The 15,014-nt window shown below is 55.7% G+C and overlaps 1 protein-coding gene and 1 long non-coding RNA gene across 7 annotated transcripts in view; one reads left to right on the top strand and one right to left on the bottom strand.

The window, feature by feature from the left end:
• Positions 1–12,992, bottom strand: part of TM6SF1 (transmembrane 6 superfamily member 1) — a 50,937-nt gene extending 37,945 nt beyond the window's left edge. For 3 of the 6 annotated variants that reach the window (XM_047846642.1, XM_047846640.1, XM_047846643.1), the window contains exons 1-3: positions 12,843–12,992; positions 7,837–7,940; positions 3,668–3,765 (exon numbers count right to left, since the gene is read on the bottom strand). In XM_047846642.1, the coding sequence (XP_047702598.1) occupies positions 3,668–3,765; positions 7,837–7,940; positions 12,843–12,934 (294 nt within the window). In that variant the 5' untranslated portion in view covers positions 12,935–12,992. Of the gene's footprint in view, positions 1–3,667; positions 3,766–6,147; positions 6,732–7,836; positions 7,941–12,842 lie in introns of those variants that run through there. The other 3 variants (XM_047846641.1, XM_047846645.1, XM_047846644.1) reach the window with 3 other exon arrangements.
• Positions 1,631–12,301, top strand: LOC125158958 (uncharacterized). Its single transcript, XR_007149595.1, has 4 exons — positions 1,631–2,294; positions 4,366–4,482; positions 8,296–8,480; positions 10,648–12,301. It is a non-coding gene; the product is annotated as an uncharacterized LOC125158958 (long non-coding RNA).
• Positions 12,993–15,014: the final 2,022 nt, after the last annotated feature.

The following is a 15,014-nucleotide window of genomic DNA, read 5'->3' as shown; positions in this document are numbered from 1 at the left end:
TTTTTTTAAGGTTTATTCAGTTTACAGAGACAGAACACGAGGGGAGGAGGGGCAGAGAGAGAGGGAGACACAGAATCCGAAGCAGGCTCCAGGCTCCCAGCTGTCAGCGCAGAGCCTGACGCGGGGCTCGAACCCACAAATCGTGAGATCATGACCTCAGCTGAAGTCAGAGGCTTAACCGACTGAGCCCCCAGGTGCCCCAGGACATTTGTAACTAGATGCCCCACGGGACCTTCAGAACTCCTAAGTTTTCACGCATCAGCTTCTGCCCTCAATTGAGCCTCAGCTGGCTTCTCTTTTTTTTCTTTAAGTTTATTTATTTTGAGAGACACAGAGAGAGCGAGCCAGCAGGGGGTGGGGCAGAGAGAGAGAGAGAATCCCAAGCATGCTCCTCACTGTCGGCACAGAGCCCGACGCAGGGCTCGATCTCACAAACTGTGAGGTATGACCTGAGTGGAGATCAAGAGGCTGATGCTCAATTGAGCGCCCATCCCCCTCCCCCTCCCTGCCCCCACCCCCGTCCCTGTGCCCCCGAGGCCTCTATCTTAAGGATGACACCACCCTGCCTGCCCAGCTCAAAGCCGCGGGGTCCTGTTTCCACCCCTCTCTCTCCTATGCAGTGTGTGGGCACGTCCTTTCATTTCTGTTTATGAGGTCACCGCGGGCCACCCTCCCTCCAGTTCAAACCCTCCCTGCCCCTCACTGAGCCATTCCCAAACGGTCCCTCTAGCTGCCTGCTCTCCTTCCAATCCACCTGCCAAATGAAGAGTCATTAGCTCTTAACACATTGCTCTTCTGTTCCAAAGCCTTCCAGGGCAAGCTTCTGCCTGCGGGACCAGGCCTGCCTCCTGTATCTGGCAGCCGGGTGCCCAGAACCTGGCCCTGCCGACCTTCCCACAGTGACACCGGCCCACCTTCTCACACCCCGTCTGCCTCAGGGCTGGCCACCCTCAGCAGCTCGACCTCCGGGCCCTCTCAGCAGCCACTTTCTCCCCAAAACCTGCCCCCTCTGGACCCAGTGGCCCCAGGCTCCCCAGGCTTCCCTTCGGCGTCTCGGCCTGTCCCTTCGCAGTTCGCTTCAGGGGGCTCTTCTGGCCACGGCCTCCCACATTCCACCCTCCGGCATCTCCTCTCTCCCCACTTCTTCCGAGCAGGCTCCCACTGAGATGGCCCCCAAATCTCTCCGCCAGGAATGTTCCTCAGCGCTCAAGCCCTGCCAACCAGAACATCTGCCAGGATGTCCCTCAACCACCCAAAACTCCACACGTCCCCAGATGAACTCAGCATCATCCCTGCAAACCTGCACCCCAGGCTGACGGTGGGGAGACACCTGCTGTTTCTCACCTCCAAGCTTTCGCTCAAGCTGTCCCTTCCCCTCGGAATGCCCTCCACCCCCGCCCCCACCCCAGTCTATCTGGAAAATGTTTATCATCCACTGTCATTGCCATTTAAAAAAATGCTAGGGGCTCCTGGGTGGCTCAGTCAGTTAAGCGTCTGACTTAGGCTCATGATCTCACAGTCCATGGGTTCGGGTCCCCCATCGGGCTCTGTGCTGAGATCAGAGCCCGGAGCCTGCTTCGGATCCTGTGTCTCCCTCTCTCTCTGCCCCTCCCGCCGCTCATGCTTGGTCTCTCAAAAATAAACATTAAAATTTTTTTTAAAAAATGCTAGAGCAGTATCACAAATTCGATGGGGACTGCCCTGACTGCTTCCGGACTTAGTTCTTCCTCTGTGCACAGGTAACACCTTGTTTTACTGCCTTTTGCTTCATTGTGCATCGCAGACACTGAGTTGTTTGTCTTGTGTTTTTTGTTTTTTTACGAATTAAAGCTCTGTGGCCACCCTCCATCAGGCAAGTCTCATGGGGCCATTTTTCCAACCGCATTTGCTCGCTTTGTGTCTCTGTGTCACATTTTAGTAATTCCGGCAATATTTCAAACTTTGTCATTCCTGGCAGAGTTGCTACGGTGATCTGTGACCGGTGATCTTTGCTGTTACTATTGTGACTGTTCTGAGGCCCCACGAACCGCACCCACACAAGACGGTGAACTTAGCAACTGCTGGGTGTGTTTGACCGCTGCACCTCCCTGCACAGCATCTTCCTGTCCTCGGCAAACGTCACTGTCGTCTTATCCTAGGAAACGGCCACGGCCACCCCCGCCTTCAGCAACCACCGCCCTGATCAGTCAGCAGCCACCAACATGGAGGCAAAGACCCTCCACCAGCAGAAGACGACTCACCGAGACCTTCGACAGTGGTTGGCAGTTTTTGCAATAAAGCATTTTAATATTAAGGTATGTATGCTTTTTGGACCTAATGCTATTGCACACTTAACAGACTACAGTGTAGTGTAAACATAACTTTTTTCTAATGTTTATTTATTTATTTTTGGGAGACAGAGCGCAAGCAGGGGAGGGACAGAGAGGGAGACACAGAATCCGAAGCAGGCTCTGGGCTCCGAGCTGTCAGCACAGAGCCCGACGCGGGGCTTGAACCCACGAGCTGTGAGGTCGTGACCCGAGCCGAGGTCGGATGCTTATCTGACCGAGCCACCAGGCGCCCCATAAACATAATTTTCACATGCACTGGGAAACCTAAACATTCATGTGAGGTGCTCTGTCATGATATTTGCTTTAATGCAACAGTCTGGGACCGAACCCATGATATCTCATAGGTGTGCCCATACGGTGTGCCCAGCGTGTGCCTCCATCACTGCTCCTAGGACAGCTAGGACTTGTCTCCACTTGAGACAGCTCCTGGCGGGAGAAAGCAGGTCTCGTGACCCCACAGTCTACTCCGGCTACTGTCTTTAGAAGTAAATTCCTCCGGTTCGCCCCTCTGGGCTTAATAACACCTGCATACTTCCAAAAGCAGGAGGCAGGATGTCTTACTTTCCCATCACCCCCAACTCATCCTTGGGTCCCGCTCACTCCAAAGACTCCAGTTCTCTGAAGTTCGTCCCTCCTCCCTACCTCCTGTGCTTGGCCACCCACCTGCCCTCACTGGCCCTGCAGAAGCCTCCCCTTCGAGCCCATCCTTCCTAGAGCTGACTGCATCGCTCCCTGGCTCAAAATCTTCCCTCGAGTGTGAGATAAAGTCCAAACTCCCTTAGCTTGCAGACGAAGCTCTCCATTATTTGAAACACAGACGAAGGCGAAACTTTCAGCTCTGCTCCTTCCTTATTTCCTGTGTGACCTTGAGCAAGTGACCTAAGCTCTCTGGGGCTGGATTCATCCACCATAACACAGGGAGGAGGATTAGGTGTCTCAAGTGCCGGGCAGCACTAGCACATGACGACGGGGAGGGAAGGATGGTCATCGCAATCAAGTGGCTTCCGTAAGTGCCGTGGTGGTCGCCACTTTCCACGTGTAAGACCAGCTTGAGCTTTTGGCCGTAGTAATGGTTTCACAGTAACAGACACCAAACACTGAATTCACTTGGAGGATCTCATTCCTGGAGAAGGGGAGTGGAGCGGGTGTGAGGGAACAGGTGTACGACCGAACTCTGGAGAGAAGTGCCCCCTGCTTTGCACGTGAGTAAACCCGCTGCGTCCGTGGCAGTGAGCGATGCCACGGACCGTGCCTGCTTACACCAAACGGAGGGAGCCACACGGCTGAGGCTGCTGACCGTTTGGCATAAGGCTTACGGTTGCTAAGCGATGCCATACCTCTCTCAAGTAGTGTGTCACAAACCCGTCAATGATTCCGTCCTGTTCCAGTGCTATGATGAGGTTCACCACACTGGTAAATCCGAACACTGCATACACTAGAGCAAAGAAAGCGAGAGTTTCCTTTTTAATTAAAAAAACATTTTTTTGTAAGTAACCTCTACCCCCAACCTGGGGCTCAAACCCACAACCCTGAGATCAAGAGTCACACGCTCCACTGACTGAGCCAGCCAGGTGCCCGGAGAAAGCAGTAGTTTAAAAAGCAGTACGTCAGGAGGGGGCGCCTGGGTGGCTCAGTCAGTTAAGCATCTGACTCTTGATTTTGGCTCAGGTCATGATCTCATGGTTGTGGGTTCGAGCCCTGCATCCGGGCTCTCTGCTGACACTACAGAGCCTGCTTGGGGTTCTGTCTCTCCCTCGCTCTCTGACCATCCCCCACCCCTAAAAAATAAATAAATAAACATTAAATTAAAAAAAACAAAAAGCAGTAGGTCAGGAGACAATGACTAAGAGCTTGGCATTCACCAGTAGCAGTGACTTGTTTTTAATGTGACTATGGACACTCATCATGGGCTAACAGAAGGTCCCTCCTGCACACACATTGGTACCTTTGCCTGTGTCACTGCCCAAGTGCCCTGTCCAAGGAGACACCCGCCAGGGGGACAGAATGACAAACTTACCCACTAACTGTCCCACAGGATTCTACCAGGCCCCCCCATCCGTCCTCCGCTCCCTACAAGTGGCTGCCCAGGACCCCACCTGCACAGAGGGAACAAAACCAGTAACCAGTGGCCAAGAATAGAGGTGACCACGAGGTGGGTATATTTACAGTAATGACTCAGGGGCACCTGGGTGGCTCAGTCAATTAAGTGTCCGACTCCAGCTCAGGTCATGATCTCATGGTTCATGGGTTCGAGCCCCACATCGGGCTCTGCTGACAGCTTGGAGCCTGGAGTCTGCTTCAGATTCTGTGTCTCCCTCTCTCTCTCTCTCTCTCTGCCCTTCCACTGCTTGTCTTCTGTCTCTTTCTCTCTCAAAAATAAATAAACATTGGAAAATAAAAAAAATAAAACAGAAGCCATGAAAAAGTAAGTGGGGAGGAGAGTGGCAGAGGTTAATTCACAGAGAGGGGAAGCTGGCCTTGCCGAGTCTGCAGCCGGGGCCGTGGGGTTCACATTCTCACTGGGAGCGGAAGGCCCACGGCTGCCCTGCTGTGCACACCCTGCCTCCCTGTGCCTCCCAGGCCTGTGGTCCAGGCCTGGTAGTCTGGGATCAGCCATCAGTGATCGGTCACCATATGTCTCCCAGGAAAGGAAGCATTTAGCGTCTGATCACTGGACAGTTCCACCCTCGCTGAAGCTGACAGGAGCAGCAGATGCTGGGTCACAGGTGGTAAGCACCCACCCTGAGGCTTCCGTGTGCTCAAGGCTGTGACAGAGACAAGGAGAGAGGGCCGAGGGTGTGGGAGCCAGGGTGCTCAACCCTGGGGAGTCAGGACAGACACAAGTCAGCTAAGTATGGGCACCACAGAGTGGCGGGGGGCCGGCGGGGGGAAGATGGCAGCAGGAGACCTGTCTAGAAAGGTGGACCAGGGCCAGAGCAAAGGCAGGTAGTGTGGGGCAGGAGAAGATGTGGGCCTTGAACTGGGACAGGTCCAGCTAATCTACTGACTGGCTATCCAATCTTAGGCAAGTTGCATCATTTACCTAAACTTCACAGTTTTTCAAAAAATTTTTAATGTTTATTTTAGAGAGAGAGAAAGAGAGAGAGAGAGACAAAGTGCAAGTGGGGAAGGGGCAGAGAAAGAGTGAGACACAGAATCCAAAGCAGGCTCCAGGCTCCAAGCTGTCAGTGCAGAGCCCAACATGGGGCTCGAACTCACGAACCGTGAGATCATGACCTGAGCCGAAGTCGGACGCTTAACCGACTGAGCCACCCAGGCGCCCCTCAACTTTAGGGTTTTTTATACGCAAGCTGGGAGAAATTAGTTACTCCCAATTCTTCTTTGCCTCCCCACCTTTGCCAAGATCCACTGCGGGCAGAGAATATGCCCCATGCCATTGGTGATACACTCAGCCACATGACTTGCTGTGGCCAGTGGAATGTGTGGCCAGTGGAATTGACAATGGCCAACTCCAAGTCTCCTCTGCCAGGAGGAGGGCACACCTTGGGGAGCTACTGGCCCAAGAGCAAGGAGACACATGACACAGCCCTGAATCTGACCCACAGCCTGAAGCACAGCATTCTGGCCAACCCGTGAGCAAGGAAAATAGATGTTTATAGCCAAGACATGGAAACACCCTACGTGTCCATTGATGGATGAATGGATAAAGAAGATACACATAGACACAATGGAATCTTGGCCATAAAAAAAAGAAGGAAATCCTGCCATTGGCAACAACATAAATGGATTTCAAGGGCATTGTCCTAAGTGAAATAAGTTATCCGGAGAAAGACAAATACCGTATGATCTCACTTACATGCGGAATCTAGAAAAGCTGAGTTCACAGAAACAGAGCTTGGAACGGTGGTTGCCAGGGGCTGGTGAGTGGGGGAAACGGGGAGATGTCGGCCAAACAAACTTCCGGGTGCAAGACGAGTGAGTTGCGGTATCTGATTTGCCGCGTGGTGACCGTGGTCGACGACACCGCGCCGCATACTTCATGTTCCCACCGCGCACCAGAGACGGGTGATTACGGGAGGTGAAGGACCTTCCTGAAGGCAAGCGACCTGGTCGTGGTCACCATCTCCCAGCGTATGCGCGCATCGCGTCACCGCAGCGTCCGTCTCACACTCGCACAAGGTCACCTGTCAGTTGCATCTCAGCGAAGCAGGGGGAATATGGAAAGCGCGTGCCGCTGCTACAGGGAGCTGGGGCCTGGGGGGTGTCTGACACGCAGCCTGGCTACAGCAGACGCTGAATGGGTAAACGCCCAGCAAAGTTCCCGGCAGGGGAAGCGCTTGAAGGCGGTAACGGCTCGGGCCACAAAGGTCACGGGCTTTGGGGTCAATGCCGGTCTCAGGATACGACCGTGACCTCGTTTCTCAGCTTCTCCATCTGTAACTGGAGGGTATTTGTTGTAAGGATTAAATAAAACACTCCTGGGGCACCTGGGTGGCTCAGTCGGTTGGACGTCCGACTTCAGCTCAGGTCATGATCTCGCAGTCCGTGGGTTCGAGCCCCGCGTCGGGCTCTGGGCTGATGGCTCCGAGCCTGGAGCCTGTTTCAGATTCTGTGTCTCCCTCTCTCTCTGCCCCTCCCCCGTTCATGCTCTGTCTCTCTCTCTCTCAAAAATGAATAAATGTTAAAAAAAAATTTTTTTTAATAAATAAATAAATAAATAAAACACTCCTGCTGCAGTGGCCACGACCAGACACACTCTTTTTTTTTTTTTTTTTAATGTTTATTTATTTTTGAGACAGAGAGAGACAGAGCATGAACGGGGGAGGGTGAGAGAGAGGGAGACACAGAATCTGAAACAGGCTCCAGGCTCTGAGCCATCAGCACAGAGCCCGATGCGGGGCTCGAACTCACAGACCGCAAGATCACGACCTGAGCCGAAGTCGGACGCTTAACCGACTGAGCCACCCAGGCGCCCCCAGGCACACTCTTAAGTGCTTAATCAGTGGTGTTTTTATTTATTTAATGCACATGTGTATTTTTCAGGCACTGTTATAAGTATTTTACAAATACTGTTTAATGTTTGCACCGGCCCTCCGTGGTAAGTGCTGTTAGTTTCCTCATTATACAAACGTGCAGACCGAGCCACTGTACTTGGACAGCTAAGTTCCACACCAGGTGAGGCTGTATGCCAGAGGGTCAGAGGTGCAGGAAGGAGAGTGGAGATCAGAGGTCAGAGCACGGCTGGGGTTGGGGTGAGGAACAGAGGAGCATCCTGCCTGGCTGTCCCTGGCAGTGACCTTCCGCCCTGATCTCAGCTGGGAAAGGGTGGGGTCCACAGCCCGGAGGAGGCGTTAGTTTGGAGGGGAGGAGGGAGGACTGTGTGGCCCTGAACTACTCCTACGCTTCCTACCACATTACCAGTGGGCTCAGGGCATTGGAGGCAGACTTCTTGTTCATAGAAGAAACATAATGCAGGCAAAAGTCAAGTGTTGTGCTGTTGAGTGGACCCCAACAGTTTCCGTCCCACGGGCCCGTGGACACGTACCATAGAACAGCGGGTCCCGGGGTGGTTTTCTTTTGACGAGGACACGAGCCAGCAGGGCTACCAGGAGCAGGATGAGGGCAGCAACCCCTATGATTGTCCAGGAACTGCAACAACCGGAGCAGGGAGGTGGTCACTTATCGAAATAAATACATGAGTGCGTGGAATTTCCTGGCTGTTGATCGCATTTGCTCCCACCTCTGCCTCTGCCTACAGCTCTAGTGCTGTAGGCTTCCTGACGTCTTTCTGCAGCACGTTGGCCCCTCCCCGGCCACCCGTGTGACTTTCAGGGACTGGAGCCACCAGGTTCTCACTCATCCCATCCTGCCCACCTGCATAGCACCCTCCCCCCTATCCTATCCCACCCCCCCCCCTGCAGATGGCCTCTGCCTACCCTCCTCCCCACACCCTGCTCCCCGAGGACGGACGTGCCTGACCACCGAATCCTGCCACCTCCCTCAGGGCCGGCCGGAAACCCTCAGACTGAGCTCCAGGGAGCCACGGGAGTCACAACCGCACGGACCTTACAGGAGGACAAGGAAGGAGGGCCAGGTGGAAGCGTGTGGCCCGACCTGCAGCCAGAGTGAAGCCAGCTCCCCACACCCAAGGCCAGCAAGCCGGCGTCCACCCCACACCCGGGAACTAAGGTGAGGCGAGGCTGGGCACAGGGAAAGGGCACAGCGCCGAGGATGCCAGAAGCCAAGCCGCCTTCCCCATGGGGCAGCACTAGGGCGTGAGGCTGGGCCCAGTCACCGGTCAGGGCCCCTGCACTCTGGCCCCTACGCAGCCACTGCCCAACTGTGCAGCTGTGCCAAAGCCATGCTGTGTCATCACCTGTTCATTAACTAATTTTAAACCTATTAAGGATAAAATGTATTATGCACCCCTATGTACCAGGCACGGTGGATGCATGGAGGAGGTCCCTGTCTCCACGGAGGGTCCCATCTGAATGAGCTCTGAGCTCTCTCGCCCAGGAGGTCACCTCTAGTCCTACACACAGATGCTCTCTCTCACCTCCAGCACCAACTGGGCTTGCAGTTATAGACAAAGTATTGCCTGGCCCTCTCTTATAGCCTGCTACACCAGCGCCCCCTCAACAGCCCTCGAGAGCTCCCACAGGCACCACTCCTCAGCTGAAATCCCTCCACACTACTCCAGCCCAACAGGAGAACTGCTGGGTAACCTTTGCCATTGCCCCTGAGACTTCTGGGAAGTACCTTTCTCAGTCACAGGCTCCACAACCCAATAAGACCTACCAGTAACTGAAGGACAAACTCATGCTGAAGTTCACCCAAGCTGGAATGGGTGTTAGGCACCAGTCAGAAATCTGCCCCCAATGTAAGAGAGGTCAGTCGGGAAGTGGGAAGTGATCCATCCAACCTTCAGGTAGATGGGCCCCAAGGAGACTGGTTGCAGGGGCAGGAGAGCGGTATCCTCAGCACCTGGCCCCAGACCCCACAAAGAGTCAGGGAATGGACACTGGGCATCAGCATAGGCCAACCTTGACCTGCAGAATCTGAATACTTTGGAGTGGGGCATGAGAATATGACACAAAGTCTGCCTGGGGACTTCTGCTAGGGTATACAAGAATTGATAGATAGATGAGGGAGGGAAAGGGGGAGAGTAAGCCAGGAAAGAGAAATAAATGGATGGATGGATGGATGGATGGATGGATGGATGGAAGGAAGATAGTGAATGAATGGACAGATGACAAATGATGGATGGATGGATGGATGGATGGATGGTGGATGGTGAATGAATGGATGATGAATGAATGGGTGGATGGATGAATGGATGATGGATGGTGAATGAATGGGTGGATAGGTGGGTGGATGGATGGATGAATGGATGATGGATGGTGGGTGGATGGTGGTGAATGAATGGATGATGGATGGTGGATGATGGATGATGAATGAATGGGTGGATGGATGAATGGATGATGGATGGTGAATGAATGCGTGGATGGGTGAATGGATGATGGATGAGTGGATGGTGGATGGTGTATGAATGGGTGGATGGGTGGATGGTCAGATGGATGGATTACAGATGGTGGATGGATGCATGGATGGCACACTTCTATGATAAGAATGAGGACGACTGTCAATGTCCAGGCAAGAAATTGAAATAGGAAGTTTCTAGGGGTGCCCATCGGTGGCTGTTCCAGGCTCCTCCTGTAGGGATGAGCAAAAGGAAGAGAGGACAGAAGAGGAAGCTGATGTGGGTCAGGAACATGATACTGAACTGAAGCATCCCGTGAAGAGGGAAGAGGTTAGATGTGCTATATAAGCTGACAGGCATTTTAATCACAGCCTGAGTCAGGTGGTGGCCAGAAAGTAACCCCCATTCCTGCTCCTACCAAGGACCTATGCCTACAGCCGGCAAGATCACGCAGCTGGTGCTCTTCTACAGTATGAGAGAGCTGTGTAAACTGGTTCACGTGTCCCCTCACACTCGCCACCTGGGGGAGGAGCAAAGCACGAAGAGAAACTGAGGCAGCAGATCCTGTGTGCATCCCGGTCGCAGCCCAGTGCAGAACCCAGCAGGGACTTAGGGGAAGAGGGAGATGGGGTAAGGGCTGAGATTCACCCCAGGGTGAAAAAGTTGCTAGTCATGGGTCTTGGAACGGGGGGCATTACAAGGTGTCCACGAAAGGACACCTACACAAAGGGGACATGTATGGTTGAGTATGAACAGAGAGAGAAAGTGTGCATGCTTGTGTGTGTGTGTGTGTGTGTGTGTGTGTGTGTATGAGACAGAGAGACATCCCAACTCTTCCCTGACTCCTTAACCTGACTTGCTTTTTCTGTTTTTCAGGCTTTCGTAAAAGGTTTGGTGGGAAGGAAGCTTCAACTAATCCGACTATTTCAAACCTAACTGAATGTCTGCTATGCACAAGGCCCTGTGCTGGGCAAGACAATACTCAGGTGAGCTACGTATGGTCTGGGAAGGTGAGTTTGGCCACAGGAAAGTAACTCTGGTGGGAAAAGTGCAATCTAAGGGGGCCGGGTGGAGGGAAAGATCACATCTACTGGGAGGGAGGGTCTGGAAAAGTTAGAGGAGGCATTTGGCATTTTACCCCAGGCCATAGAGTCTTGGTGCAGCTTCAAAAGTCAGGTCAGGGAGGAAGGCCTCCAGTCAGAGGGAACTGCATGAGGAAGGGCAAGGAAGTAGGAAGTTAAGGAGCATCCAAGGGCTGGGCCAGGGGAGCTCCAGCAGGCCAGTGCCCGGGGAACTGCAGGGAGGAAACAGATGTTAACCCAGCCCTGGGGTCACTGTGGCTGTGGAAGGGGACGGTGGCGGGGTGGGTGGTGGAGAAAGAAGAGAGAAGAGTCAGAGGCCACTGGAATTTTAACCTACAGGGGGAAGGGAAGAATGCCTGGAAGCAGTTATTCAGAACTCTGCAGGGCTTAGCAATGTGCTCAATAATACACAGCAATGCATAATTCAGTAAATGCCATCGCCATCCTGCCAGTGGCTGAGGCCAAAATCTCAGAGTCATCCTCAAATCCTCTCCAGGACATGCAGTCTCTCAGTAAGCTGCCCGCCTCCCTCCAGAATACCCCCACACCCAGCCACGCCCCCCCACCCCGCCCTGAAAGGCTCTGTCCCCACATCCTCCGGTGGCCACCTCCTGCACCTCAAGTCTCCTCCTCCAGGAAACCTTCCCTGACCACCAGACCCCTTCCCAGGCACTCGGGTTGCCCCATTTTACTCACTGATGTCTGTCTCAACACTCGTGCCCCCCACCTTTCCTGGCTTGTCTATAGCCATATCCCCAATTCTTGGAACAGAGTCGCGCGCAGCCTATGGACTCAATAAATGTTTGCTGAACTGCACATAATGCCATTGGAGGAACGCAGGGTCCCCCGTGCACTGTATTCACAGACTCGTGACATTCGCTGCCCAGAGCTGCTGCTTGCAGGAGTTGCACCCCAAGACTGGGTCAGACCAAGGGCAGTCGATGCCGGTGCCTGCGGAGTGCTCAGTATGGATGGGTGAGGCTGTCAGCAAGTGGTGGCCCCAGGAGAGGGGCAGAGGCAGAGACAGAGACACAGAAGGGGAGAAGGAAGTCACCGCCCTGTGGGCAGACACTTATCCGCAGCCTGAAGGTCTGGAGGGGGGTTGCAGCTACAGACTGATGCAATTTCCTTAGCACCAACTGCTGTGGGAAACATAACAGGTTAACTTCCTCGTCCCCACACACAGCGGGGGGACATCAGCAGGCACAGAGGCCTGGCACCGGTCCCACTGCCCGGCCGGGCCCGCAGCTGCCTGGTGCACAGTTGCTCAGCCAGGGACCCCTCGCACAAGCCCGAGGCCGGCTTCGGGCTCCACCCATTTCCTTAGCCTCCAACGGCCCTGCCTCTCGCCCCTGAAGCTGTCTGTCCTGCACAGCGCCTCTTCGCGAACAGGTCTCTTTGGATCCTGACAACAGGGATACAAAGAGAGGCCATTTGACAGACCGGAAAACTGAGGCCAGCGCCCCCCCCCCGCCCCGCCCCGGGGCAGTGCCAAAGCCACGCCTAGAACCCAGGTCTTTGCCCGCTGGTCCTGGGCTATTTCTGCTAGTCATTCACAACAGTTTCTAAAATTAATAAGAAATGAGAAGCATGTGTGTGTCCGTACGTGGAAACGCTCACCGCACGAGCCGGGGGAACACGGCCGCGCTCGTGGTTGTCGCTGCTGCACCGCCCGGGACCCCTGCCCCTGGGCTCCCCAAGGGCAGGGGCATCGCCTCGTTGACCTCTGTCTCCCCGGTGCCCGCACCGCGCGGGCGCCCGGCACTTGGCTCCAGGGCTGCGCCGCAGGTCCCGGACGCCCGCCCGCCCGAGCCGCACCCCCACCAGCCCCCCAGGGCCGCGCGCCCCCACCCCCACCCCCACCCCGCGCCTCCCCTCCCCTGCCCGGCCCCCGCCGGGTGCGGCTCGGGCCCCCTCGGAAAAGTTGCCGCTCGGCCGCCCCCCTCCCCCGTCCCCCGGCGCCGACCCCAGCCGCGCGCGCCCACTCACTCGTGCTGGGCCGCCAGGTGGTTGAAGACGTAGGTGACCGGGATGGCCGAGAGGGACAGCACGAAGACCCCGGTGGCCGCAGAGGCACTCATCGCCGCCGCCGCGCCGCTCGCCCTTCAGCGCATCCCGCGCGGCGCCCCGCCCCAGCTTCCGGCAGCGCCCGCGCCCCCAGTCCGTGCCCTTCGGGGCGTCCCGCGCCGCGCCCTCAGCAGCGCCCCCTCGGCGAGCCGGCCCGCAGCCGCCCCGGAGCGCAGCGCGGCGCCGCCCTGCAGTCCCGGGAGGGGGCGCTGCTGAGGGCCGCGGGGGCTCAGCCGCCAGCGGGGGGCGGCGCCGAGGGGGGGCGGAGACAGCCCCCTGCCGGGACAGGTGGGGGGGGGGGGGGGGCGGGGGTGGGGGGGGGCGGGGATCTGCGGGAGGGCGGCGGCCCGGGAGGGGTGGGGGGTGGGGGCACGGCCGGGGGCTGGTCGTCGACGACCTGGAGAGGCTCCGGCAGAGCGGAGGGGGGTGGAGCCAGACCCGGGGGGTGTCCACGTGGGGAGCCCTAGGGCCGGGGACGGAGGGACGGATGATCCCGAAGGCTTGGATCTTCTGGGCCGGCAGCGGACCGGGGGCAGAATGCGAATATCCCTTTCAAGCCCTGGCTGCTCCCTCAGCTTGCTGTTGACCTTGGCCAAGTTACTCAAGTCCTGTGTCTTTTCCCTTCCCTGACAATGGGGGTAACCCGGGGCGGTGTGGTTGTGGGAGCAACTGAGCTGGTGTGCGTCGGCCACGGCCGGCTCCCGCCGTTCCGTTCTGGGGGTTGAAACGGACACAGGGAGAAATGCTATGATTTAAGACACAAGAGCACCATTCGTTTCTATCCCCGGTAGCGTTCCTGGAGGCCAGGTCACCCCGGACAGCCTGCGCTGGGCCCTGCATGGGTACAAGGACTGGGAGACAAGGACGCTGCTCAGACCTGCTCAGACGGCTGTCAGATGCCCATTGGTTACAGAGAAGGGAGCCGAGTATTGCCCTGGCTGCTTGACCATGTTGGTGACCAGGTCTCAGAAAGCCCCTCCACCCCCGGACTGAGTCTGGATTAGTCTACTGTCCTGGAAAGGGAAGGAAAGTAGGTTCAAACAGAGTGCAGCTCAAACAACCCAGAGAGGTGGCATGTACTTAGTGTAGGAAGGGTACCACTGCCAGCGACCTGATGACATCACTCAGCTCAGTTTAGAGACGAGGAAAATGAGCCACAGAGAGGCTGTGACCTACCTGCTCTGGGCCACTCAACTTTTCCCAAGCTGGCTCTCCTAATCCCCTATCCTGGCGCTTCCTGGAGGCTTCTCCAACTCTGAGGACAGAATGAGAAGGCCTTGGCCCAAATTGTGACACACCCAAAGTTCTCCCAAGAGATGTCCTCACCTGTGACCTGGATGTCACTCCCCTTAAACTCTGTCTTCCTCCAGGGACGCCCGGATGGCTCAGTTGGTTGAGTGTCTGACTTCAGCTCAGGTCATGATCTCACCGTTCGTGGGTTTGAGCCTCACGTCAGGCTCTGTGCTGACAGTTCGGAGCTTGGAGCCTGTTTCAGATTCTGTGTCTCCCTCTCTCTCTCTGCCCCTCCCATGCTCATGCTCTCTCTCTCTCTCTCTCTCTCTCTCTCTCTCTCAAAAATAAATAAACATTAAAAAACAAACAAAATACCTCTGACTTCCTCTGGACAACAGATAGCTCCTCTAAAGCCCCCTTCTGTCCTCCCACCCAACCCCTGAGGCCAGTCCAGCCCCTCGATCACTGCCCAAACCTGACTGGGTCAGTTTTGCCTTCTCTGTCACACCCTGAACCCCTCCGGCTGCCCTGGGTCCTTCCCCTCAACCAAGGCACATACACAACTATGTCCCAACGTACAAGGATGCTCCCTGGGCCAGAGGTTCCTCCCCTTTGCCACCTACTCTCTCTCTTTTCTCATCTACACTTGTGTTTTTTTAATGTTTACTCATTTTTGAGAGAGAGTGGGGGAGGGGCAGAGAGACGGGGACACAGAATCCCAAGCAGGCTCCTCGCTGACGGTAGAGAACCTGACGCGGGGCTCGAACTCACAAACTGCAAGATCATGACCTGAGCCGAAGTCAGGGGCTTAACGGACTAAGCCACACAGGCGCCCCTCCGTGCTTGGTTTTAATACCTTTG

The sequence above is a fragment of the Prionailurus viverrinus genome, unplaced genomic scaffold (assembly GCF_022837055.1).
Source record: "Prionailurus viverrinus isolate Anna unplaced genomic scaffold, UM_Priviv_1.0 scaffold_40, whole genome shotgun sequence".
NCBI lineage: Eukaryota > Metazoa > Chordata > Mammalia > Carnivora > Felidae > Prionailurus > Prionailurus viverrinus.
This window is presented reverse-complemented; position numbering and strand designations above follow the sequence as displayed.